This window comes from Rhinatrema bivittatum, chromosome 2, assembly GCF_901001135.1.
Source record: "Rhinatrema bivittatum chromosome 2, aRhiBiv1.1, whole genome shotgun sequence".
NCBI classification, from domain to species: Eukaryota; Metazoa; Chordata; class Amphibia; order Gymnophiona; family Rhinatrematidae; genus Rhinatrema; species Rhinatrema bivittatum.
In genome coordinates, this window is record NC_042616.1 from 134,531,125 (window position 1) to 134,558,009 (window position 26,885).

The 26,885-nt window shown below is 42.3% G+C and overlaps 1 protein-coding gene across 1 annotated transcript in view; it reads left to right on the forward strand.

Moving 5' to 3' along the window:
* LOC115084157 (patched domain-containing protein 3-like) overlaps nucleotides 1-26,313 on the forward strand; it is a 133,834-nt gene extending 107,521 nt beyond the window's left edge. The window contains exon 4 of the mRNA XM_029588641.1: nucleotides 24,531-26,313. Coding sequence (XP_029444501.1) covers nucleotides 24,531-26,110 — 1,580 coding nt within the window. The 3' untranslated portion in view covers nucleotides 26,111-26,313. The remainder of the gene's footprint in view (nucleotides 1-24,530) is intronic.
* The last annotated feature ends 572 nt before the right edge of the window (nucleotides 26,314-26,885 follow it).

Here is a 26,885-nt window from a genome sequence, read left to right on the forward strand (position 1 = left end):
ATCACGTTGGACCGAGCTCTGCTATCTTCTCGCACTTAAACTGAATAGAGCTGAACCAAGCCCACCATTTAAGGGAAGTGTCTAATATTGGTGAATAATAAATGCTTTAAAGAATTTCTATGTGCTACGATATAACACCAAATTTTAATATAATATAAAAAAAGAAAAAATATTTTTGCATGTTGGACAGTATACGACCAATGATTAAAAATGGTTCTTTAGCAGTCTAACAATGGAGCAATAATGCCCAAAAACACTGCAGGGCGTTAAGTAGGTCGTCTATGAAATACATAAGAAATTTATGAATGTTGGGATTCTGATATAGCTCATATAGTTAATTTAAAGGCAATTTTTGTATTGACGTCATTCTGAATATATATTTTTTATTGCACCTAAATTATATACGTGTATGTTTACAAAATAAAGTATTCATTTTCTTGCATTGGAAATATTTTTATCTACTAAAACATATGAGTGTACATTGTTCTTCTCCAAATGTGGTATTTTACAAACTGTACATCTGCTGTGCACAATTTATAAAATACTAGTATTCATTTCCATGCATCCACTTCTGCATGTAGATGCTGTACTGAGGACAGGTTTGAAAGTGAGGCTCATAGAGAGTAATTTTATGACTGCGTGGCTGGGTAAAGACTGTGTGGATCTTGTATGCGCTGACTTTATCCCAGATTTTCAAATCAAACTTATATACCTAAGTTCACTTTGAAAATTTGTGGGTGAACAGAATAACTTACATAAAGTTACACCTGCTGTTCTTAGGATGCAACTTAACTTATGGGCATATTTTTATTAAAAAGAATACAGCAAATTTGACACAGTAATACATAGTGCTGAACACACCATGTCAGTGACAAACAACAAATAGCATTTCAACAAGAATATTAATGTTTGAATAGAACCTCATCTTCCCGCTCCCAGCAGCATGGCTAACATACAGATAAGTACAATTCTATGTTTCTTATCATATAACACAATAGAAACATAAATCATTCAAAATAGGACTTCTTGCTCTGTGAGGAAGAGAATGCAGGCATGAAGTCCAAATATGTAAAAATTACGGGCATGCTTTTAAAAATCAAAAAATAGGGCCCATAAGTCCCAGCTCTGACCCTCGAACACACCTACACAATTTGAGTAAAAATCCAGTCTCATCCACACTTACGCACACTGAACCCCGGGCTATTTTATAAAATGTTTTATGTGTATAAATGGCCTTGAATATCAGGCCCATGGAGGTAAATTTTCAAAGGCATTTCTATTTTTATTTATTTATTTTAAAGTTTTTCTATACCGTCATTAAGTTATTTACCATCATAACGGTTTACAATAGGGCACATATAGCAAAGAAAAAGATCGTACTTTACAAGGAGGGTGCCGATAGGGGAGAGTACAAGTGGTTGATTTTCATCATTTCGGATTGACTATGATTATCTGTGGGATAAAAATAATTTCCAGGTAGGTATCTGGAGATTGTGCTGGGTGCTCTATGCCTGCTCTTCCTTATTTGCATGCGCCGTTCTCTTTGTAAAGACTTGTTTGAAAAGCCAGGTTTTGAGGCTTGTTTTGAAAAGTTTATAATTTCTCTGGAGTCTTAGATCGAGGAGCATAGTGTTCCATAATATGGGACCAGCCAGAGATAGTGCACGTTCCCTAACCTGGGTTAGTCTTGCTGTTTTTACAGATGGAATGGTTAAGAGAGCTTTGTTTGCTGATCTTAAATTTCTATGTGGTACGTGTACTCGAAGTGCTGTGTTCAGCTATTCTGCTTTTTTGTCGTGAATCAATTTGTGTATTGAATATGTATGTATCTATGGATAAAACAGTGGTTTAACTGCAGAAATGGCCTCTTATAAAATTGCTAGGCAAATATATATGAAGGAAAACACTGAAATGTTCTCATATATACATATTCATTACTACTAAAGAGAGAGTAAGATTAACATTATCAAAGAATCATTTACAAATAGTTTAATACACAAATATAATTTTATACAAAATGTGATTTAACTAATCTTCTGTACAATACATGCACCTTGAGTAAATCGCTGGAAAACCTTAACCCTTCAAACCCTTCATATCAATAAATGTTAAAATTCCACACACCAAACATACACCATCTAAACCTGTTATAAAACTGCCCACCCAATGTGTGGGTAAACATATGCACATAGAGCCTAGGGAGGGTTTTGCACTTCTCTGCATGCTTTTGCATTTTCAAAAGCACAGTATGGGGCACATTTACACAAGTAGGGGTGGGGGGGTTACGTGTGCCGGGCCTATTTTCAAAAGGCCCGGCGGCACGCATAAAGCCACGGGACGCTCGTATGTCCCGTAGCTCAAAAAAAGGGGCGGGGTGTGGGCGTGGCCGGAGCCTCCAGGGATCGCGGGCTTGCTGTCGGCCGGCGTGCACAACCTACGCCTGCCCAGAGGCAGGCGCAACTTAAAATAAAAGTGGAGGGGGATTTAGGTAGGGCTGGGGGGCGGGTTAGATAGGGGAAGGTGGGGGGGACCAAAGGAAAATTCCTCCAAGGCCGCTCCGATTTCAGAGCAGCCTCGGAGGGAACAGGGAAAAAGCCATCAGGGCTCCCCTAGGGCTCGGCGTGAGCAAGGTGCACTAGTGTGCACCCTCTTGCGAGCGCCAACCCCGGATTTTATAACATGTGTGCGGCTGCGCGTGCATGTTATAAAATTGAGCGTAGATGTGTGCGTGCTAGGTTGCGCGCACAAATCTACGCCCACGCGTACCTATTAAAATCTGGCCCTATGTTGTAAATTTCCTGGAAAAAAGTCTGCACACAAATTAGTAAGTGTACATGTCTGCGGGAAGTTTTAGTGGGTAATTTTCCAAGGAAAGCATGCATCTACTTATCTGCATATATGATTGAAAATGTATGTGTCTGTTAAAAGAAATCATGCCCATATAATACAAGAACATCTCAAAAGAACTCAAACAGAAAAAACATAAAATATGCAAACATGTCTTTTTTAGCCATATAAGACAAATAGGTGTAGATTTTCAAAACCCACACGTGTCCATGTGCATGCGCTACCCAGCGTGCACACATGGACGCACGATTTTATAATATGCGTTATAAAAATCGGGATTTACGCGTGCTGGGGTTTGAAAATCTACCCCTTAGATTTTACAGTTAAGCTCCCAAGATATAGAACTACTTCAAAATATTTAAGAGGTCAATTTGTAACACTCATATATAAATTTTCAATTAAATACACTCTTAAGTTATACCAATTTAAGGGAAAGTATGTATATATGTTCCCTTTGAAAATTATCCCACCAAAATTACCCATACACATTTACATCTGTTAATATCTGCGCAGAGTTGCCAGTCCTCAGGCAGGGCCCAAGATTAACTTTCATTTTCTTTATTTATTTGGTTTTATATACTGGAGTTCTGGAACAATCACATTGGTTTACAGCATAAAATATTACATAGGTGGGTACAGGATGGAAACAAGGAAATTAACTTTGTCATGCAGAAAACTGTCTTTCCTCTCCTCTCCCCAGCCTGAGCTCAGCTATCTCCCCCACTCCTTTCCCTTCCTTGACCCCGAGACTTCCCTCTCCCCTACTCCTTTCCCTTCCTGACCCCAGGACTTCCCTCTTCTCCCCTCCTGACCCCAGCACTCTCCCTCTCTGCTTCCTGACCCCAGCATATTTCCCTTTCCCTCTCTTCCCTGAACCAAAGTTTCCCCCTCTTTTCTCTTTCCCTTAGCACCTTCCACTTCCTGACCCCAGCATTCTCTGCCCTCTCCTCTTTCCCTTCCCCTTCACTCTCTTTTCTTCTTCTTCAATACTCTTCCTCTCCCCTACTCTTCCTGATACCATCATTCTCTCTCCCCTCCCTTCCTTCACCACAGAGGTATCCCCAGTTTTTTGACCACAGCACCCTCTCCCCTGTCTGATCCCAGGTCTCTCCCTCATTTTCTACATGATCCTAGCATTCTACTCTCATCTCTGACCCAAGCATGGTTTCCCCCCATCCACAGCTGAACCCCAGTGTAGTTTCCCCTTTCCTGACCCCAGCATACTCTTCCCCTCCCCAGTCCATTGACAGCACTTTTCCTCTTTCCCCATCTTACCTCTAAGATTGCAATAGTTTCTGCATTAGCCTGCAAGGGCCACACAGCAGGATCCTCTTTCCTCAGGCCCATGGCTGCTGCAGTCTCTGTCTCCTTCATATCGAGGAGGACAGCCAGGAAAAGGCCTCAGCAAGGGAATGATCTAGGGCTTGGCCAGCCTGACATTTAATTTTTAACAGGGCACAGCAGGGGGCGGGGGGTGAGGGAGGTGAGGAGAAGAACCCCCTGCCCAATCTGCTGTTCTGGACAAATTAGCAGTGAGAGAATGGAAGCAGTGGTGACCAGCCCCAGGCGCAATCAGCTTTGCCAAGCTGCAGCAGTAATGAGGGGGGAAAAAAGCCTCAGCTGTTTATTGCGGGCCAGAAAGCCGCATCCTTGAACCTTCTTACACCTTCCAGAAGGTAGGAAATAGATCTTATTAATTGGCAGAACTGCATAAAATGACATATGTAACACCTTAATTGAATTTCTTTTTTTCTTTTTCAAATTCTCTGTATTGAGGCACATATGAAAATCACAATGTACATTTAGATAACTGTAACAGTGGTGACCACAAGAATTTTCTCATTGTTCCATACCCTATCCCAACCTTCCTCCCACTCCACCCCCCTATACAGAGAACCTCTAACCCCATCCTCTTCTCTAAAGTCTAGAGGATTTGAATGAAGAGAAGAGGCATGGGGGTGGCTTGCGGAAATGATGACTACTACCTGGAGATTAATATCCTTATTCAATAAACATACACATGGTTAATGTGACACCAACATTGCTCTATGCTTCAACGGCAAGAGGAAATGTGGAAAAAAGGATTTGCATCCACAAAAAAGCAGAGGAGTAGCTTGCTTGTTATGGCAGTTACTACCCAGAATCAATTAAGCCTGATACTTCACTTGGAATACATATCCAGCACAGCTCACGGCTCAATGGCAGGGGGGAATGAAGAAAAGAGGATTTATATTCAGACAACAACCAATAAGGACTGAATTGCACAGGCTGGGTAAACAAGTGTGGGAGTAGCTTGCTTATTACTGCGGTTACTACCACTAAACAATTAGCAAGATACTTCACTTAGAGGCAGCACCAGCACTGCTATCTATATTGATGGCGGGGGTGGAAGGGAAATAGAACCAAAAAGTTACTTATAAGGGCCAAGAGTAACAGCTAAGTATGAAAAAAATAAGTGCGAAAGCTTGCTGGGTAGACTGGATGGGCCGTTTGGTCTTTTTCTGCCGTCGTTTCTATGTTCAATGTTAATACATACGATGTGAAAGACAGTACAATTTCCAAGTATGCAAACCAGTTTAACCCTGAGTCGTAGCACAGGACCCATATGTATGGTAAAGCCTATCATAAGCTAACAACACCTGTCCCGGAAAACATTACTTCTCCTCTAGAGAGGAAAGAGCCCTAATGGCAGGTGCTAAAGAGTCATAGTATACCAACCAAATCTCCCTGAAAAGGTGTTTCTTGTGAGGAGAGAAGCATTTGTACATAGACCCATATTCCAATTGGTAAAGTTCAGTCATGAGATTAGACCAAACCTCTCCTATGGGAGGAGTAGACTCTATCCAGCGGAGCATTATGCACTTTTTGGCAATCAGACAGGCTTTGGATATGAGCCAGGTCATTGTCAATGTTAAGGCTGGATTCTCCCACATATTATTCAATAGACAGAAGGAGCACAACCAACTGACTTCAGTTTTGAGAAGAGTAGAAAGTTGTTTTCTGATAGACTCCCAAAAAGTCTGAATGGCCGGACAGTTCCATAGACAATAAATCAGGGAAGCTAGTGATTGACCACACTTGATACATGCATCTGAAGCAATATTCCCCATGTTTCTTGCCCTTGCCAGTGAGTACATCGTTCTATGAAATATTCTTTGTTGCAGCTCACGGAGATTTTATTTTTTTTTTATTTTATTTAGGATTTTTTGTATACCGAAGTATAGCATTCTGCCTTCACTCCGGTTTACATTGGAACAACATAATACATACATTAACCTTAGAACAACGAGAGACATTGCATCTGAATTTGTATAATTGCTTACTAGAACTATTATAACATTTCTACATGGAGCTAGTTAAACCAAATTAACAGAGTAAGTGCTAAACAGAGATGAACATTGTTGGTAATCTTCAATATCAAGGAGAAACACTGCTTCAGCATGGGCACTTCCAGTGCTTCACCACAGTCCTGAGACCATTTATTTATTTTATTTTATTTATTTATTTGTAGTTTTTTATATACCGCCGCTCATCAGAGACATCACGTCGGTGTACAGAGAACAGGAACTTATGCCGGAGCGTTATCCATATAACAATGGTTAAATATAGGTAATTGAACATAAAACAAGTAGGAGTAATTAAGTCAAAACAATCATTTAGGAGCGTTATACATTTAACAATGGTTAAAATATAGGTAATTGAACATAAAACAAGTAGGAGTAATTAAATCAAAACAATCGTTTAGGTGGAACTTAACTGAACTGAGTTAAACGAAGCTGGAGAAGATAGGGATTCTATTTAGAATTTAGAGAGTAAGACTAGGAAGATACCAACCACCTGTGCTGATTTATAAAAAGCATATAGACACGATAGAGGCCCTTTTTTGCTAAGGAAACATTGAATCAAGCCATTATACAGTGAATTATCAATCTCACCCTCCACACTTCCCATGTGCAGATCAATCAAATCTTTAAGGGGCCAGCTAGGGAATACATTGAATTTATGGGTGCTTGGCAAAAGCGACAGTGATTCCTGCATTGATCCCTGTAATGGATATTGCAGTGAAACTTGTGTAAGTAAATTTAATAATTTCTGGGTGATTCCCCATATCGGTCTAAGAGTTCTCACCAGACTATATCGCAAGGGAAGGCCCTGTAAGGCATGTGGTCTGGAATAGAGAACAAAGCTCGGGTCCCATGACGAACATATCACCTTGATTAATTGCAGATCAGTATATTCCAAAGATCCATGAGTCCAATCCCCCAGGAAGTGGAGGTTGGCAGCCCATGAATACAACATCAGATTTGGTAACACCCCCCCCCCCCTGCACTTTAGAGGCAGACATAGTGGTATATGATAACTGGGCTTTCATACCCCTCCACACAAATAACCTGAGTGCTTTTTGGATTATGCGATGATCTTTGGTGTTAAGAATAGAAGGGAGCATTGAAAACAGATAAATCAATTTTGGGACTATTACCATCTTTATCATCTTCATTTGCAGAGGTGTCAAATTTTGAAGTAGAGATAATGTTAAAAAAGTTAAATCCTGTGCCCCATAAAATCGACACCTTACCTATAATGGATTTGAAAAAAATAGCTCACATAGCTGCCCCAACATTAACAAAGATTATAAACCTGTCACTAGAGGAAGGAGCACAAAGTGATCGGTATAAAGCAGCTTTTATTGGAATGAGCCCGACTCTGGTTGAGTTTCGCTCCCACAGGAGCTGCTTCAGGGGCTGTTAGGGGCAAGAAATATAACTCTTAAGATATTAAAATTTAAAATAAAATACACATACACATGTTACATAAATGGGTGTAATTACAATAATATCAATTATGTATATATGTATTAAAAAATAATATATGCACACATGTTGACAAACTACATATATAAATGAATAGGAATGTGAATCGGGTGCCCAATCGTTCCCGCTATCAGGATAGTCTGGCCGTGGGAAAAAATTGTTTTCCCGCGTTTCCCCGATTTTTTTTTTTTTTTTTTTTTTTAAAGTGAAAAATCGTTTTTCAGGTTAGTGCGCACTAACATGAGTTAGTGCGCACTAACGGGAGGTAATGCGCACTAACCCGAAAAATGATTTTTTACGAAAAATCGGGGGTAAAATTGATCGTTTCCTCCTTTTAACCAATTTTTAACGAATTTAGATATATTGTACGATATTTCAATTCGTTAGAAAAATGATTCACATCCCTATAAATGAATGACATGCATGAATGTTTGGACAGTGTTGTAATTTAAAAAATGTATGCGTGTAAGAATAAAGTATGGATGTACTTGTATGTGTATAAACCTTGGTACAAATGACTAAGACTCAACCTTATATATAAATGAGTGGAACACATGCACATACTGTACACACCAGTACAGTGAAGGAGGAAAATGGTTGGAAAGCAGGAAATACAAAAAGTACAGAAAATAGCTAGTACCTATTGTTGTTAAATGTCTTCAATTGTGAATGATGAATGAGCAGTCACAAAAATCATACAATTCAGGCTGAGCAACTTGGTGTTGAAACTATAAAACAGTTTGTAATGCGAAATGGATGGGGATAAAAGAAATAAAAATTAAATACAAAATAAATAAATGATAAGAATGAAACAAAAATGAATAAATATGTAAATAAAAAATATTAAAAAATATCCCCATCCATTTCGCATTACAAACTGTTTTATATTTTTATAGTTTCAACACCAAGTTGCTCAGCCTGGATTATATGATTTTATGTGGCTGGCATAACTGATTATATCTCCCCGAAGAACAGCTTTTGCCATTTCCCATAAACGTATGGGGTTCGTGCTGGGCATTAAACCGCATAAATTCTCTCCATTTGTGTTGTAAGAAGGAATGGCATTTTGGGTCTGTAGTCAAGTGGGATGGTAGTCTCTATTGACCCTGGGATTGGTTAACTCGTGGGCCAAAATCCCCCACTACCGGGCAGTGGTCGGATATGGACAGAGTTTCAATAGATGACTTCTGAAATCGGGAAAGAAGTACCTCAGATATCAGTAGATAAGACATAAAATATTGGGACCCTTATTTTCACTAATTTGGTGACCACCTCTTGGAGGCTGCTTGTCAAGGGTGGGGTCAACCACAAAATTTAAATCTCCCCTAACATGATCGGGTAAAGAAAGAATGTTCATAAGAGTTGGGAGCATAATCTGAGGCTAAAATTATAGTTGACCCCATCAAACTCCCCCTGATGAGTACATATTGACCCTGAGAATTCATTATTGTCTCCTGTACCTGAAAAGCTGTGGACTTATGGATGAGGATTGCCCCCCCCCCCCCCCCCCCCCGACTGCTTGAAGTGCCGGAAGCATAGAAAACCTGTGCTACCCACTTTTTTTTTAACTTTAGCACTTCCTTCCGCAGCAGATGGGTCTCTTAGAGAAAAGTCATCCTAGCATGTAATTTATTAAGGCGCGATAGTACCTTTTCACGCCTTACTGGGGTGCCCAACCCCGCTACATTCCAGGTCACTACTTTGATCACCATGATAGCTTCCCCACAGATATATGTCGCAGAAGCAAGTAGCCAACCCCATCAAGGATAGCCATTCTGACTAAGAAGAAGAGAGTGCCCCTAGATCTCCACCCAGAGGATCTTATGGACACATTCAGTAATATATGAGACTTTACAAACATCATACTTGAATAATGTGGTACTGCTAGCACGAGGTTCTCTGTATTCCCCCCCCCGCCCAAGTCTGGACTAAGGACCAAAGGAATATAATCATACATCCCTAAGTCTTCCCCTAGTCCAGAGCTAGTATATCCCAAAACTACCCCAATCTCTGTAAGCGATCCCTAACTAGGGATAAGAGTCACGTCGATGAAGGATGTGCTTGGCCACCTCCCCGCACACCTCCTGCACAGTATTAATGAACAATCATGCTTATAAACATATAGCAAACCCACAACTGAATTAAGCAATTGAACACATTATCATGTTGAGAGAGAAAAAACAAAAGAAAACAGTCTCATGGTGGAGATGTTGTTAAGCTTGTGACAAAAAGAATGAAAATAGAGCTCCCCACAGGAGAATAATACAATTAAATGGCTTCGAGCCCCAAGCAAACCTGCTAACCAGAACAAGAGGAACATTCAAAGGTTTGTCTGCCAGGGCCCACTCGTCAGCACAGTGTCTTAGCACCAAAGCCTTACTCAGCTGCAAAATTACTCCTTTTCTTTTCCTTTCTTATTTGTGAGAAAAAGCCCCATGAGGACTTCAAGTGGGCTCAGCGTGTACCACTCCCGTAAAACCCAGAGCATAAGCCTTCGCTTCAGCAGCCGAGGTGAAGAGCTTGATCATACCTTGATAGGAGATCCTCAGCTTTGCAGTGTTGAAAGCACCTGATAACCACCCGTGGTCGTCACTCCTGATCCCCCTCACTCCTCCGGCCCACCCTATGTGCCCTCTCCAACAGTCCCCCTGATGGGGACGCAAGCAATGGAACAATACCAAGTAGCCAGGCTTCCACGAGGTGATGGAGATCCGCTTCCGTCATGGTTTCTGGAAACCCTGCGAACCGTAAATTATTCCGCCTTGAACGGTTTTGCAGGTCGTCTATTTTGTCTTCCCTGATTTTTGCTGTCTTTTCCAACTCCCCCACACATCTTTCCAAGGCCCCAATTTCGTCTTTCACGAGGCCTACCCGGCCCTCGACCCTAGAGTCAAACTCTGTAAGCAAGGATCTTACCTCGGCGTTCTGCTCTGAAATTTGGTGCAGTCGAGAGCAGATACTACTGCCTGTGAGATCTTATCCTCAAGTGAGTCCTCTGAGTGATTGTAGACCTTTATTGTCTGGGGCCTTCACCTTCTCCTTATCTCTTCTGACGGTGCGGGAAGCCATAGGGGTCTGGGTGAACGATCCAGGGATTGCTCTCGGTAGGATGAATTAAAATCTTCAATTAGATGTGGGAAGAGCCCCTAACATGCAGGATGTCGGAGGATTAACTGGTGGGGGTGCGGCCAGAGCTCGGCCTGCCTGCTGCTTACTGAACCCACCACATTACGTGACTCCAACTGAATGTCTTTTAAAAGTCTCCCAAGGTGCAATCCCACATTAGGAAAATTCAAAATCTGCAAATTTAAATATCTCACACTCCTTTCTAAATATTCCAGTTTATGATATAATATACCCCATCATGAATTTTTGTGGCATTCAAAGATTGAATCTCCTTCACATTCTTTTCCAAGGTCTCAATCCTTCCCAACTGTTCATGTATCAATAATGTATGGCCCTGGGCCAATGTCTCCATCTTAAAAGCGATAGGGAATTAATGTCTACGGACGTGTCCAATCTAACAGAACAGTTCACAGAAATATAACTGCTGAAAGCTTCACACGCAGAGCAAGGGTCCCACCAGGAACGGACTCCAACAGATTCCATGAAAACTTAGCTTTCTATCGGTCCTCAGACATTGCAGTCAACATAGATCTTCCCTCTTCCACCTCTTTGACACCATGTGCTCTCTGGTTTCGAGATCCTCCTCTGATCTCCCCTCTGCCATCACTGAAGCTATTACACCTGGAGAATGTTGAAGCCTGACTCCCTCCATTGCATCTGCAATAGTGACATCATCAGCCTGTGACACTACAGCTGCGGAGCCCAACACACTCATCCAGTGGAAGCCTGTAAATCAAATGACTCAGTGATGCCTCATCTGCTTGCAAGACTGATGTTGTGAGATGAGACTGAAGGAACTTAATATGTATGCCCTAGAAGAGAGGTGAGAGAGGGCAGTTGTGATACAGTCTAAAAAGTATTAATGCATAGGAATACAAGCTTTTTCAATGGAAAGGAAGCTGTAGAACTAGGGGTTACAGAATGATGCTTCAGGAAGCAATGGCAGGAGGTATTTTTTTACAGAAAAGGTGATAGATGCTTGGAATGACCTCCCGGAGAAGGTGGTGATGACAAAGACAGTGGCAGACTTCCAAAAAGCAAAGGATAAATATCGAAGATCAAGAGAATGGTAATGAGGGCAGCCTTCACTGAGCGACAGTTGCAGCCCAGAGCAGCAGTGATACAGCTGCATTGTGATTCCTGGATGTCATGGGGGGTAACCTGCATGGAGTAGCAGTTGCAACCCTAAAAGGGACACAATGGGATTGGGGATTGGTTCCATGTGGGAAGTTGGTCTACTTTGGTAAATGCACATAAAATCATTGCTGAGCAGACTGGATGAGCCTTTTGGTCTTTATCTGCTGAAATTTTCTGTGTAATTATGATGAATTATCATATTGGCTGTAATGAATATTAAATAAATGATAATCAAACAAACAATAATCCCAAACCCTGTAATCTCTTAGTCTAAGCCATAATATCCTACCATTCCAGTACTAGTAAAGATAAAGGAGAATCTAACTGCATTTTAGAGGCATGCATTCATTTTGAAATGACATAAAAATGCAAGAAAATACTATTTCGTTATATCATAATTTCAAAATGAAACACAAAGAATTTCTTTTCTTTTTGGAACGCAGCCCCTGACTGATCTCTTGACATTATGGTAGCCTCTCCTCCTTGGACCTTCCAGCACCACCAAATTAAAAAAATGAATTGCCTCTCTCCCCCCCCCCCCCCCACCTGTTTTATTTCCTATAGAGAAAGTATGTAATGAGGTCTCCTTAGTGCCAGAAATGTATATGTGTGAATGTTGACTGTGAATGATGACTGTTATCTATGTCATAAAACTATATATAGATAAAGTAGACATGTCTTATCTGAAACAAGAGATAAGAGCATTGTTTGTATTACATTAGTGGAATGTTATTCTGTAGGAATTTATGAAGAAAAAATAATAAAGCATTTAGAAGGTAATTTTATAACAGTAGAATTCAGATAAAGTATGTATGTATTGTAGGAATTAGGAAAACCAGTCCCTTATTTCCTTTAAATATTTCTGAATTAGTAGAGTGACATTAAACAAGAAAATCAGATATGAACCAAAACTTCCTCTTTTAGGTGATTTATTTATCTTAAGTACAACTCTAACAAAACATAAGAAATTGCCATGCTGGGTCAGACCAAGGGTCCATCAAGCCCAGCTTCCTGTTTCCAACAGAGGTCAAACCAGGCCACAAGAACCTGGCAATTACCCAAAAACTAAGAAGATCCCATGTTACTGATGCAATTAATAGCAGTGGCTATTCCCTAAGTAAACTTGATTAATAGCCGTTAATGGACGGCTATTAACAAACACCAGTTTGTTCCCCCGTATCCTTCACAGGCAACTCATTATATACATTTTCATTACCCACATACATTGCCAATGAATACATTACCCATTTCCTTGCATCATAGTCTCATGACATCATCACCTCATAGAACCAATCAGGTAGGAGATTTATTCCTTCATATAAAATTATACTGATTAGTATGCCCCTTTTCTCCATCATAGATCTTATCCTCCATTTTAGATTCAAGGTCAGGTTGCCCTTTTCCCTCCATCTTAGATGGAGCATCATGTGATGGTTTTTACTCCTTCAACTAGAAAAATATGTTTATCTCCTACAAAAAGGGGAACAATTGCAGTTTCATTTTAATCCAATACCCCAGGTGCAGACTTAAAATATTCTTGTTTTCAGACAGTTATGACTTAATCTAACATTTCTTAGATAAGATCATAAGACTTAGACAGATACAAAACACATATTGATAGCTCAGCTATCTGTCCCACAACAATACTCCATTTTGTGTAGCTGCCTCAGGGATCTGTATTGGGACCCTTACTTTTCAATATATTTATAAATGATCTGGAAAGAAATACAATGAGTGAGATAATCAAATTTGCAGATGACACAAAATTGTTCAGAGTAGTTAAATCATAAGCAGATTGTGATAAATTTCAGGAAGACCTTGTGAGACTGGAAAATTGGGCATCCAAATGGCAGATGAAATTTAATGTGGATAAGTGCAAGGTGATGCATATAGGGAAAAATAACCCATGCTATAATTACACAATGTTGGGTTCCATATTAGGTGCTACAACCCAAGAAAGAGATCTAGGTGTCATAGTGGATAACACATTGAAATCGTCGGTTCAGTGTGCTGCGGCAGTCAAAAAAGCAAACAGAATGTTGGGAATTATTAGAAAGGGAATGGTGAATAAAACGGAAAATGTCATAATGCCTCTGTATTGCTCCATGGTGAGACCGCACCTTGAATACTGTATACAATTCTGGTGCTGCATCTCAAAAAAGATATAATTGCAATGGAGAAGGTACAGAGAAGGGCTACCAAAATAAGGGGAATGGAACAACTCCCCTATGAGGAAAGACTAAAGAGGTTAGGACTTTTCAGCTTGGAGAAGAGACGACTGAGGGAGGATATGATAGAGGTGTTTAAAATCATGAGAGGTCTAGAACGGGTAGATGTGAATCAGTTATTTACTCTTTCGGATAGTAGAAAGACTAGGGGGCACTCCATGAAGTTAGCATGGGGCACATTTAAAACTAATCGGAGAAAGTTCTTTTTTACACAATGCGCAATTAGACTCTGGAATTTGTTGCCGGAGGATGTGGTTGGTGCAGTTAGTATGGCTGTGTTTAAAAAAGGATTGGATAAGTTCTTGGAGGAGAAGTCCATTACCTGCTATTAAGTTCACCTAGAGAATAGTCACTGCCATTAGCAATGGTAACATGGAATAGACTTAGTTTTTGAGTTCTTGCCAGGTTCTTGTGGCCTGGATTGGCCACTGTTGGAAGCAGGATGCTGGGCTTGATGGACCCTTGGTCTGACCCAGTATGGCATTTTCTTATGTTCTTATGTTTTTATGACCCTGAGACATAGGCCCAAGAAAACCATAACTAGATGGTCTTAACCTATCTCATATTCACAGTTCTTCCCTTATCTTGGATCTTCATAGAAGGGTCAGCACAAAGCTCAATAATCCAGACGCTGGCATGCCACATCATCTTTTCCCATTTGTTTAATCTTGGTCATTTCAGTTTGTTCACAGAACTTTGGTAAATCAATATTGACTTCACATATTTCCATGGCCATTATGAGAGAAGTCATTTATGGTATTAATGGAATGAGTGATTTGTCCAGAGTTGTCTACTTGGTACAGCATGAAACACTAATTACATGACATACTCCTCCCTTTTCTGCTGAAAGGATGTCTAATGCCATCCTGCTAGGGATCTGAATTCACCTCGCAGTCCTGCAATGGCTGTACCCATTTTCCTTGACACATTTTCCACCACTTCAGACAATTATTTCTGATTTACTGTTGACATGGACACATCCATATTCAAAGAGATTACTCCTGCTTCTGGCATCATGACCCCTAAAAAAACTTTTTTCCAAAATGTTGATTCTGACCTTTTTACTCTTTTTTCCAGGATGCTATACAATTAGGGAGATTTGGTCTTTAGTATTCTGGGTATGTGTGGGGGATCGAAGTTTAAAAACCGTAAACTATGCCACTGTGTATCTTAAAGTAATTAATGATAATCATCAGATTTATGCATTTTAATTGCTTGTGTAGAAGTTAAAAAGAACTGTTCCCTATTAGCATATACGTTTGCATTTATCTTATCCCATTTATTATTGGTGTACACAATATGGGCCGGATTTTAAAAGCCCTATGCGTGTAAATCCAGAGGATTTACATACATGCACATGTAGGGAGGGTTACGCACACTGGGCCTATTTTAAAAAGACCCGGCAGCATGTGTAAAGCCCCAGGATGCGTGTAAGTCTTGAAGCTTTACTAAAGGGGCAGTCCGGGGGCAGGGAGGAGGCAGGGCCAGAGGCCTCCGACCACAGCGGCCATTGCTGCTGTGTCTGAGGATCATGTACCGGCAGGCTGCTGGCAGGTGCAAAAGGTAAGATAAAAGTCGGAGGGTTAGAGTAGGGCAGGGGAGGAAAGGTTAGGGGAAGTGTTGCGTCTGTTGGTCACAGACGGCTGCAACCGCTCTGCCTTACCTCTTTTTCTCCCCTTTCTCTCTCTTTGGGCAATATGGCTGCCTCCGGTGCCGAGTGCCAAGGGCCTTGGCGTTTCCAAACCAGCATAGGCATCCCCATCCACCATGCTCACTCCTGAGGCCTCTTAGGACGCGAGTGCGCACATCTCCTACGCTCAAATACACGTCATGGAGGGAACCTTGGGGGCAGCCCCACCTCATGACGTCAGTACCTCCAGGTATATCTAGCCTCCGCTACCACATTGAGTTAGCAAAGTCTTTGCTTTGCTACTCTGACTGCTCTAAGCTGCATGCTTAGACGCCGCTTTCACTCTAAGGGCCTCGCTCCAGCAAGAAGCTCTAGACACCCGCTCCTCGGGGGTTTCTCGCTTCCAGCTTCCCTTCGGGGCTTCTCACTAACTAAGACAACCGCTCCTCAGGAGTCTTTCTCTCTATTCTACTTTCAGGATATTGGACTTTGAGCACTCGCTCCTCGAGGTTCTATCTACCTTTATATCCTCCACCACAGACCTTCGGTCCCACCATTCTACCACCAGGAAGACGCCTTCATTCTGTGAGTACCTCTACGATCTGGCGCTCCAACTCCACCCACCAGCCGCGGCGTTACCCGCACTAGGGGCTCCTGCCTATCGTGAACATCTGGGTGAGACTACACTTCTGAGCCTGTTGAACATACTGGCACTTCGTGGATCAGTGCCTTACCTTCCTGCTTTCACCATCTATCTACAGCAATACAATAAAGACTCTATCCATACTGTGCCTGCTATCTGTGTACGCCCATTGCAGTGGTTCCCCATGGGGCTCCTCCCCGTGGGTGGAGTCATCTCCATTGCGACCAAGGGTCCACAAGGCCACAAACACAACAGGAAGGGGTGGGAAATCAGGCTAGGAGGAAGGGAAGGTCTCTCACAGGCTGCTCCGATTTCAGAGTGGCCTGGGACGAAATGGGGGAAGGCAGTGAGGCTCGGCACACGAAAGATACACAATTGTCCACCCCCTTGTGTGCACCGACCCCCGATTTTATAACATGCATGCGCCTGCGCACGCATGTTATAAAATCATGTGTCCATGCGTGCGCACTGGGTAGCATGCCCACATGAATGCGTTTGCGCAGCTTTTAAAATCTACCCCTATATGAGTATGTCTTTCCTTTCTGGGGGTTTATATTAGAATATCCCATTTGAATCATGAAACTCAACTGTTGTGACAAAGGGTCTAAATAAATATATTGTTCGTCTGAACCATTAAAATTGGTCACTGATGCATTTGATAAGGCTAAGAAGTTACCCATTTCTTCATTATTTCTCACATTTCCCTCTTCCCATGCATTTATATTATCACCTGTTGCATCATAATATACATCTACTGACCAGTATTCCTTAAATTCTTTGTTAAATATAAAACCAGTTTCTTCATGCAGGCAGGGTGAGGCAATTTCTGCCGCTTAAAAATGTTTCCACCTAAAGCCAGCTTTAGGTGGAAACATTTTTAAGCGGCAGAAATTGCCCTTCAAACTCTCCAACCACGGCCACCTCACCCTGCCTTCAGGCTTATCAAAGGGCAGCTCTGCCAATGAGCTTCTGCTGGCAGCTGACAGGAGACAGTGAGCAAGCCAAACCTGCTGTCAGCCGCTGGGCCATTGTTGTGTTGCCGCAGAGGAAAGGTCCATGAGGGGTCTCTCACCTTCTGCCGGTGGGATGCCAGCTTGGTTGCGCCCCAGCCCACGGTCTGAGCTGCTGCCAACCTGGCCTACCCCTTCGGTGCGGAAGGCCGCTGTAGTACAAGCTCGTGAGCGGCCTTTCACCTTCTGCCAGCGGAAAGCCAGCTTTGATTTCTCTACTGCCAATGCAGCCTGCCCTTTCATGGCCGGAGTACTGCTGCTACCGCTGGCCATCATCGCCCCCGCCACTCCTGAGTCATCCTCATTGCGGTGGACCCGACGCCGTCTTCTTCGCAGCAGGCCCGATGCTGTCACTGACTTCTCTTTGTGGCCTGGTTCCTGGGACCCTGCCTTGGTCCCCCAACCACCAATGTAAGTAAAAACTTTTTTTTTTTTTTTTATTCAGAGGGGAGGAGAGAGAGATAGAGAAAACCCTGGTTTTCCTTGATGCAGATCTAAAAACATGAACGCTAGTCCTATGACCTACGTCTAGTGGACTTATTGATCTTTTTCTTCACAGCCCTTTAAGAACACTTTCCAATCTTAAACAATGTTCGATATGTGACTCACATTTTATTTATTTTTGTTCTCGGTTTGCTGCTGTGCCTTGATTCCATTTGTTTCAAATGTTCAATGGTTTTAAATGTTCAATGGCTATTTTCATTGTTTAATGTATCGCTTCATAGCGAAAGTTCAGTTCTTTTGTAAACTGGTGTGATCTATATTCTTTATAGAAATATCGGTATATAAAAAATTCAAATAAAATAAATAAATAAAACACCTGAGTTAATGAATGTGTGATTTTGACTGAGTGAGTGTATGTGTGTCAGTGAGTGCTGTGAGAATGCATGAGTCAATGAGCATGTGCAACTGTGAGCATGATAGAACGTGATTGTCAGTGAACAAGTGAGTGTGTGAGGATGAGAGAGAGCATGAGTTAGTATGAGAGAGAGAGAGAGCATATGTGAAAGTTGGTGAACATGTATGTGTGGCCGTGAATTTATATATGCAAGCAGAGAGTATGTGTGAACAAGTCAGTGAGTCAGCATGTGTGAGTGTCAGGGACCGTTTGTGAGTGAGCATATGAGAGAGTGTGTGTAAGAATGAACATGTGTGTTACAGAGTGTCTGTATACGAAAGAGAGACAAATGTTTTTGCAGGTCACCACCCCTGACTAATTCACAACAATCTCTAGGTGACTGGAATCAACAGTTCCTAGGTATGGAGAACAGGATATATTTTTTTAATCCTTTATTCTTTTTAATTATTGGATGGTATTTAATGTGTCTGCAGTTTTAAAATATTTTATAGGTATTAGGAAATGTTTAAAACTTTTTCAGTTTGTGATGTTTTAGGTTTTTATTTTTCTATGTTTTATAACGAATGGTGATGTTTTTCTTTTTCCATTGTTGTACTGCTTGTCTGGCTTGTGTTATGCTCAGGCTTGTGAACCCTTGGGCTGACGGGAGGATGTTATACCTTAGGAGGAAGATCCGTAGATTCTCCCATCGGGTGGCGAGGCAGAACAGAAGATGTGACCAGCTGACCCTCGGCACTGGAGACTGAGGCAACTGTGGAGGCAGACGAAGAGTCGTGACGTCAAGGAGAGGAACTGTGTCTTCGCCACTGGAAGCTCGCAGTCCCCCTAGGAGGAGCCCATAGGGACCCGAGCTGCTGGGACATAGGTGGACCTTTGAGAGGTCAAGGAGTCGAGAGGTCGGTGCAAGGGCTAACGGGAGCTTCACCCCTGGAAGCCCGCGGTCCCCCCGGGAGGAACCCGTAGGGACCCGGGCCGCTGGAACTTAGGTGGGCCCTTGGAGACGTTGGTCCAGAAGTCCAAGGTCAAGTGCTAAAGGGTTGTCTCTTACCAGCACAAGATCACACACCAAGGGATCGCCGCTTGCCAGTCCGAAGTGTCCTACCAGGAATCACCGCTTGCCAATCCGAAGTCACACACCAGGAATCACCCCTTGCCAATCCGAAGTCAGGAACCAGGAACACCAAGACGAGACAGGAACAAGGATCAAAACCACTAGAAGACTCACCAAAGCAAGCAGACTTAAACAGCGCTACAAGAGAGGTTGCCAAGTCAAGGAATGAGCAGAGGAAGCCTCCCTTTATACTTCCTCTACTCTGGCTCATTGGATACAGCTGTAAGTAGTTAAAGGGGCCAGGCCCCTTTAAATCTAGAGAGGAGGCACGGCCTCGCTCCTAAAGATGGCGGCGGCCATCTTGGATTTCCTCCGCGGAAAAAAGACTGCCTGACGCCGCGAGGGAGGACAGGGACTGCTCCCCACCCGGCGGCCATCCCAGGGACCCACGCCGGAGCGACGGGCACAGACTCAGTAGCTTCCCTGGAAGTTGCCGCCGTGGGTCGCCGCTACGGGTAAGGTAGGGGGCCGCGGCCGTGGCCGTCCACTGCCGCAGAACACAACAGCTTGTTTGTGGTTTCCAGTTCAGTTTTGTCTGCATGTTTCTATTTATAGTTTATGACATCCCTATTCTGTATTTAGTGAGGATCTGTCTATGTTCTGCATGTGTGACTGAGGTGAAGTATTCTGCTAGTGTGTAATTTTTGTCTAGGGATCTATATATTTATAAATGATCTAGAAAGTGGAAGGACGAGTGAAGTGATCAGATTTACAGATGACACAAAATTATTCAGGATAGTTAAATCACAAGTGGATTGTGATTGCAGGAGGACCTTGCGAGACTGGGTGACTGGGTATCCAAATGGCAGATAAATTTAATGTGGACAATGGCAAAGTAATGCATATAGGGAAAAATAACTCATGTTGTAATTATACAATTTTGGGTTTCATGTAGGTGTCATAGTGGATAATACATTGATTTGTTGGCTCAGTGTGCTGTGGTGCTCAAAAAAGCAAACAGAATGTTAGGCATTATTAGAAAGGGAATTGTGAATAAAACAGAGAATGTCTGTATCTCACCATTGTGAGATGCACCTTGAGTACTATGTTCATTTCTGGTTGCCGCATCTCAAAAAAGATATAATTGCACTGGAGAAAGTGCAGAGAAGGGCCACCAAAATGATAAAGGGAATGGAATGGCTCCCCTATCAGGAAAGGCTAAAGAGGTTAGGGTTGTTCAGCTTGGAGAAGAGATGGCTAAGGGGGAGATAGGATGGAGGTCTACAAAATCATGAGAGGACTAGAACGGGTAAATGTGACTCGGTTGTTTACTCTTTTAGATAATACAAGGACTAGGGGACATTCTGTGAAGTTTGCAAGTAACCTAATTAAAACAAATTGGAGAAAATTATTTTTCACTCAACACACAATTAAGCTCTGGAATTCATTGCCAGAGGAAGTGATTAAGGAAGGTAGCATAGCTGAACTTAAAAAAGGTTTGGACAAGCTCCTGGAGGAGAAGTCCATAAACTGCTATTAGTCAAGTAGACTTAGAGAATAGCCACTGCTTATTGCCAGCTTTAGTAGTATGGGATCTATTTAATGTTTGGGACTTGACAGGTACATGTATGCTGGATTGGCCACTGCTGGACCTGATGCTAGACTTGATGGGCCCTCGGTCTGACCCAGTATGACAGCTTCTTATGTTCTTATGTTCCTGGTTTGCTCTGCTTTCCTAATAGGATGTCTATTGGTGTTTTAGGGCCTGATGTAATATTTTTAGTGTTGCTTTTCAGGGGTAGGGTTCGTACTGTTTGAGCTCTGTCAATTAGTGCTGTTTTGATATGGGAGGTTTACTGTAGAGATGAGCTTCGATTTTCTGGCTCGGGTCGGGTTTCAGTTCGGGTGCTTCGTGGGAAAACTCGTTTTCACACGGATCATTTTTCGCCAAAAACGAAGCTGAAACCCCAACCCGGAAAAACGAATAAAAAAAGAAAAACCACGAATCAGAAAAAAACCCACCCCTACCCTTCACATTTACTTTCTTACAACCCCCCCCACCATCCCAATCCCTCCCCAAGACTTACTAAATGCCCTGGTGGTCCAGCAGGGTCCCGCGAGCGATCTCTCCCTCTGTGCCATCGGGTTGTCGGGCCTGCTACGACTCAAAATGGCGCCGATAGCCTTGTCCTTACGATGTCACAGGGGCTACCGATGCCATTGGTCAGCCCCTGTCACATGGTAGGAGCTATGGACGGTTGGCACCATCTTGTGCTCCTACCATGTGACCAATGGCACCGGTAGCCCCTGTGACATCGTAAGGGCAAGGCTATCGGCGTCTTGGGGGATCCCCCCAAGACTTTCCAAAAGTCCCTGGTGGTCCAGCGGGGGTCTGGAGCAATCTCCTGCACTTGGCCTGTCGGCTGCCAGTATTCAAAATGGCACCAATAGCTTTGCCCTTACGATGTCACAGGGGCTACCGGTGCCATTGGTCAGCCCCTGTCACATGGTAGGAGCACAAGATGGCGCCGACCCTCCATTGCTCCTACCATGTGACAGGGGTTGACCAATGGCACCGGTAGCCCCTGTGACATCGTAAGGGCAAGGCTATCGGCGCCATTTTGAGTCATAGCAGGACCGACAGCCCAACAGCACAGAGGGAGAGATCACACGCGGGACCCCGCTGGACCACCAGGGCATTTAGTAAGTCTTGGGGAGGGATCGGGATGGTGGGGGGTTGTAAGAAAGTAAATGTGAAGGGTTGGGGTGTGTTCTGTTTTTTTTTAAATAAATGTGCCCCTCCCCCCCCTCACTAACCCAAAAAACGAATTTTCCCCGAAGCTCAGGGAAAATCCGTTTTGTGGTTCAGGCCCCCCCGAACCACTGATATTCAGCATATCGCAAATATCTGCCACCATTCACCCTCCCTTCCAAAAATATTCTGGGTGACTTACACACTTCATAAATAATGAATTGTGGGGAATGAATAGATAAATTGTCACTGCTAAAGTTTTTTACTCTACATGTGTTAAACTGAAGTAACATTTAAATTAGATTGTTTAGGTTAGTTTTTGGATGGGAAGATAGTTATGAATTTTGGAAAAATACCATGAGCCAAGAGGAAAACTAGATGATATTCTGAGCAAGAAACAGAGAACTGTATCCTGGAGGTTTTGTGTTTTTGCAGGATTCAAATCCATGAATCGGGGCATAAATTCTGAGTATTTCCCCACCACCACCACCATCACTATCATCCTCCTCTAATCCTGTTCCCCTATGGATTCTCCTCCTGATCCTATTCCACTGCCTTCTACCCTCACCCCATCACCCCCTCCTCAAAAAATACATACTTTGGTCTTTCACCCACCTTCCAGGTGATAGGTTTGGCAAATTCTTGTTGATGCCACCTCAGCTTTGGTCCTATCCCCTCACCCTTTTCTTCATGCCCTCCCCTCCTTATTAGGATTGCCTTCTACACTTACAAAGGCTTTACTAACACCAGCTGTCTCATCCACTGCCCAGGATATAGGTAAATGAGATGGAAGCACCATATTCTCAAGCTCATGTGGGTAGCAGAAGAGTGGCCTGAGACAGCTACTGCTCCTTCAGCAGCAAGAAATTCTGGTAGGGAAAAAAGTAGTGGCCATATCACCATGATTCTGAAGAAGCTGCATCGGCTTCCTGTTCAAAGCAGGATGACTTTTTTTTTTTCTTCAAATATCTTTATTGAAGCATGGTAATACTTTGCAACAAAATTAGTAAATACAACCAAGAATACGCCTCCAACTTTTTTCCCCATTTTGTTGAAAACCTCCCATCCCCCCCAACCCCCCGCCCCCCTCCTTACAGAGAACCGCAAAGATAAATATGTGAAAATCAGGTATAGTCAATCACCTTGTATGATCATAAAACCAGCTGAAATCCAGCTTAGAATACCACTCCCGTAAGGCAGAATAGTTATGCCCAAACCCCAGTATGAATAGGAAGAAAAAGAAACTATTCCTTCAGTTCCTGAGCCCCGGGCAGCGGTGCCAAATCTTTGATGAGCTGTGGAAGAGTTTGATAATAACCATCCCAAATCTCCTGAAAAAGGCGTTTTTTGCAGGGACTGAACCGCTTATACATGGACCTATATTCTAGTTGATATAGCTCAGTCATTAGAGTGGCCCATAACGCCCGAGTAGGAGGATTGTCTATCCATTGCAGCAGTATGCACTTTTTTGGCAATCAAGCAGGTTTTAGACATAAACCCCACGTAGCAGGATGAAGTTTAAACATTTTTTCCTTTGTCTTAAATGTCTGTTTTAATTGGGTCCCAAATCTCTGATTGATTTATTAATTTGCTATAAACCGTCCACAGTCTTAGGATCTTCACAACAAACCTTGTGCCTTGTTCCTTCAGTTGGCTCTATTAAATTGATTACTGCAAGCAGAGAGCCTTTATCAATTTTCCCTGGGCTTATGGAATTCCATTCCACTGAAGACATATCGAGCAACCAACTATTCAGCATTCAGAAAAAAATATTAAAACATAACTATTTGAACAGGCTTTTGGTTAGGTTTACTGGAGAAGGGGTTTTATTGGATTTACTAACCTTTTGGTGGCTACTGATCCTAGTTGATTGGTTGGTGATTTTTTTTAGTGCATATTCATTGTGCATGTCCTGAAAACTTGACTGGCTGTGGGGTCATCAGGACAAGTTGTGGAAGCTCTAGTATACATGCAGCTTGCAGCCAAATTATTTTAAGGAGGTACTCAAAATGACTGGCATGCTGGCATATTGACCCTGGAAATACACACATTCACCAGCTGCCCAGGCTGGGCCCAGAGTGCACTATCACTATATCATATCCCAGGTGCTGGGTAGCATCCATTGTCACAGTGCAGAGCCAAACTCAGACCAGTGTCTCCTTAAGCCTGAAAAATGTTGAATCAAGGTTTGAACATATTTAATGAAGTGCAATTCAAGAAAGTTCTTGCTGAATTTAAGGTCTGTAATGAAGCCTGCACCTACCTCCTCTCCCTTACCCAGCCCTCATGACATCACTTTGAAACAAATAGTTATTTTGGAATTTTTTATTATCTGTTTCAAGGTTACCTTAGCTTACATCATCTTTCTATGTACTTGGTTGTTATGGAAATTTGTTAATGACTTGCACTTAAACTTTGTTCCCCTCTCATCTCTAGGAGTTGGTGTGGATGATATGTTCATCATGATCTCCTGCTGGCAACAGACTAAAGTAAAAAGCACAGTTAAAGACCGGATGGCTGATACCTATGCCGAGGCAGCAGTGTCTATAACAATCACCACTCTGACCACTGTTTTGGCCTTCTATATAGGGATTATGACTCCTTTTCAGTCAGTAAGGTCCTTTTGCATCTACACTGGCACTGCTATCCTCTTTTGCTATTTGTACAACATCACATGCTTTGGGGCTGTTCTGGCTTTAAATGGCAAACGAGAAGAAGACAACAGGCATTGGCTGACTTGCAAAAAAGTGAAGGAAGTTACTCAACCTGAACGGTCCTCTGCTTATAACATGTGCTGTGTGGGAGGAGCTTTCGATAAGACAACTGGTGCAGAAGAAGAGCATCCAATGACCATATTCTTTAACAAGTATTATGGTCCTTTTCTTACAAACAACTGGGCCAAAGCATTAGCAGTGCTGTTGTATGCTGGATACTTGGCTAGTAGTATTTATGGTTGTTTTCAGATGCAGGAAGGGATAGATCTTCGAAATCTGGCCACTGATAATTCTTATGTTATTCCATTTTATGATAGTGAAAAGTTGTATTTTTCAGAATATGGTCCCAGAGTCATGGTCACTGTTACTGAAGAATTATCCTACTGGAATTCATCTGTCCGTAATGAAATTGAAAACTGTATAGAGTCATTAGAAAATAATTCGTATGTTAACAGAAACTTCTCAGAATCCTGGCTGAGAGTATATGAGACATTGTCCAAAAACCTCAATATAAGTATAAATAATGCAGGTACTTTTAATAAAAATCTAAATATACTATTTAATTTGTTTCCAGATTTTAAGCAGGACATTGTTTTTACAAATAATAATACAATAAATGCATCACGTTTCTTCATCCAGACACTAAATGTTACGACTGCAATTGATGAGAAGACTGTGATAAATAAATTAAGAGAAGAAGCAAAGAACTGTAAAATTCCAATTGTAATATATCATCCAGCATTTATATTCTTTGACCAGTATGTTGTAATAGTTGAGAATACCATTCAAAATGTTATAATTGCAACTGGAGTTATGCTGGTAATCTCTCTGTTATTAATTCCCAATCCACTATGCTCCTTGTGGGTGACATTTGCAATCGCTTCTATCATAGTTGGTGTTTCAGGTTTTATGGCTTACTGGAGCGTCAGTCTAGATTCCATATCTATGATTAACCTTGTCATTTGTATAGGATTTTCAGTGGATTTTTCAGCCCACATTTCCTATGCATTTATTTCTAGTAAGAAATCTAGTGCAAATGAAAAAGTAATTGATGCATTACTCATTCTTGGCTATCCAATTGTGCAAGGTGCTCTCTCCACAATATTAGGAGTTACTCCCTTGTCTGCAGCAGAAAGTTACATCTTCAGAACCTTTTTCAAGATCATGTTTCTTGTAATATCATTTGGTGCTCTTCATGGACTGGTTTTTATCCCAGTGTTTTTAACCTTTTTTTGGAATCTAACAAATCGTGCTGCAGTAGTAGTAGTAGTAGTAGCTCCAGAAAAAGCCCAAATGTTTTGAAATGTGAAAACCAAGTTGAGAATATAAGTGTTCAGTCCTTACCAGGGATCGTCACAGCATTTCCAAGCATTATCCATATACCTGCTGGAAACCAGTACACTGTTTTTAGTTACACATCCCAAAATGGACAAGGTAATTTTATTCCTTCGGCTCTTGAACCACATAGTGGCAGCAATAACTTACACCAGTGGTCCCCAAACCTGTCCTAGTGGGCCACCAGCCAGTTGGGTTTTTGGGATATCCTCAATGAATATGCATGAGAGAAAATTTACATGTTATGGAGGCAGTGCATGCAAATTTTTTCTCATGCATATTCATTGAGGGTATCCCAAAAACCCGACTGGCTGGTGGCCCTCCAGGACAGGTTTGGGGACCCCTGACCTACACCTGTGAAATAATTCAGCAATAGGTTACAAAAAGCAAATGGAGGGTCACGTGATGTGGATAGACTGAGCAAGACGTGTCTAGCTCGGCTCTGGATGCCCGCGGCCTAAAAAATGGTCAAAATACCCACATGCAGCTCTATCGAAGTGACTAAGTGGATTCCTGTAGTGCCTGCATATGTCGATTGTCAATTATATGCAGAAAACTCCTCCATTGAAGCCGATTCGGGGGAACTGAAGGGGGAAGGAAAAAATTAAAGCAGGAACGGACAAGATGGCGACAGGAGCCCTACCTGTGCGACATAAAGGACATTATACACGCAACCCTTGACGAAAAGCTAGCGGGCATAGGAACCCAGCTCGAGGAGGTAAAGGCAACGCTTACAGAACTG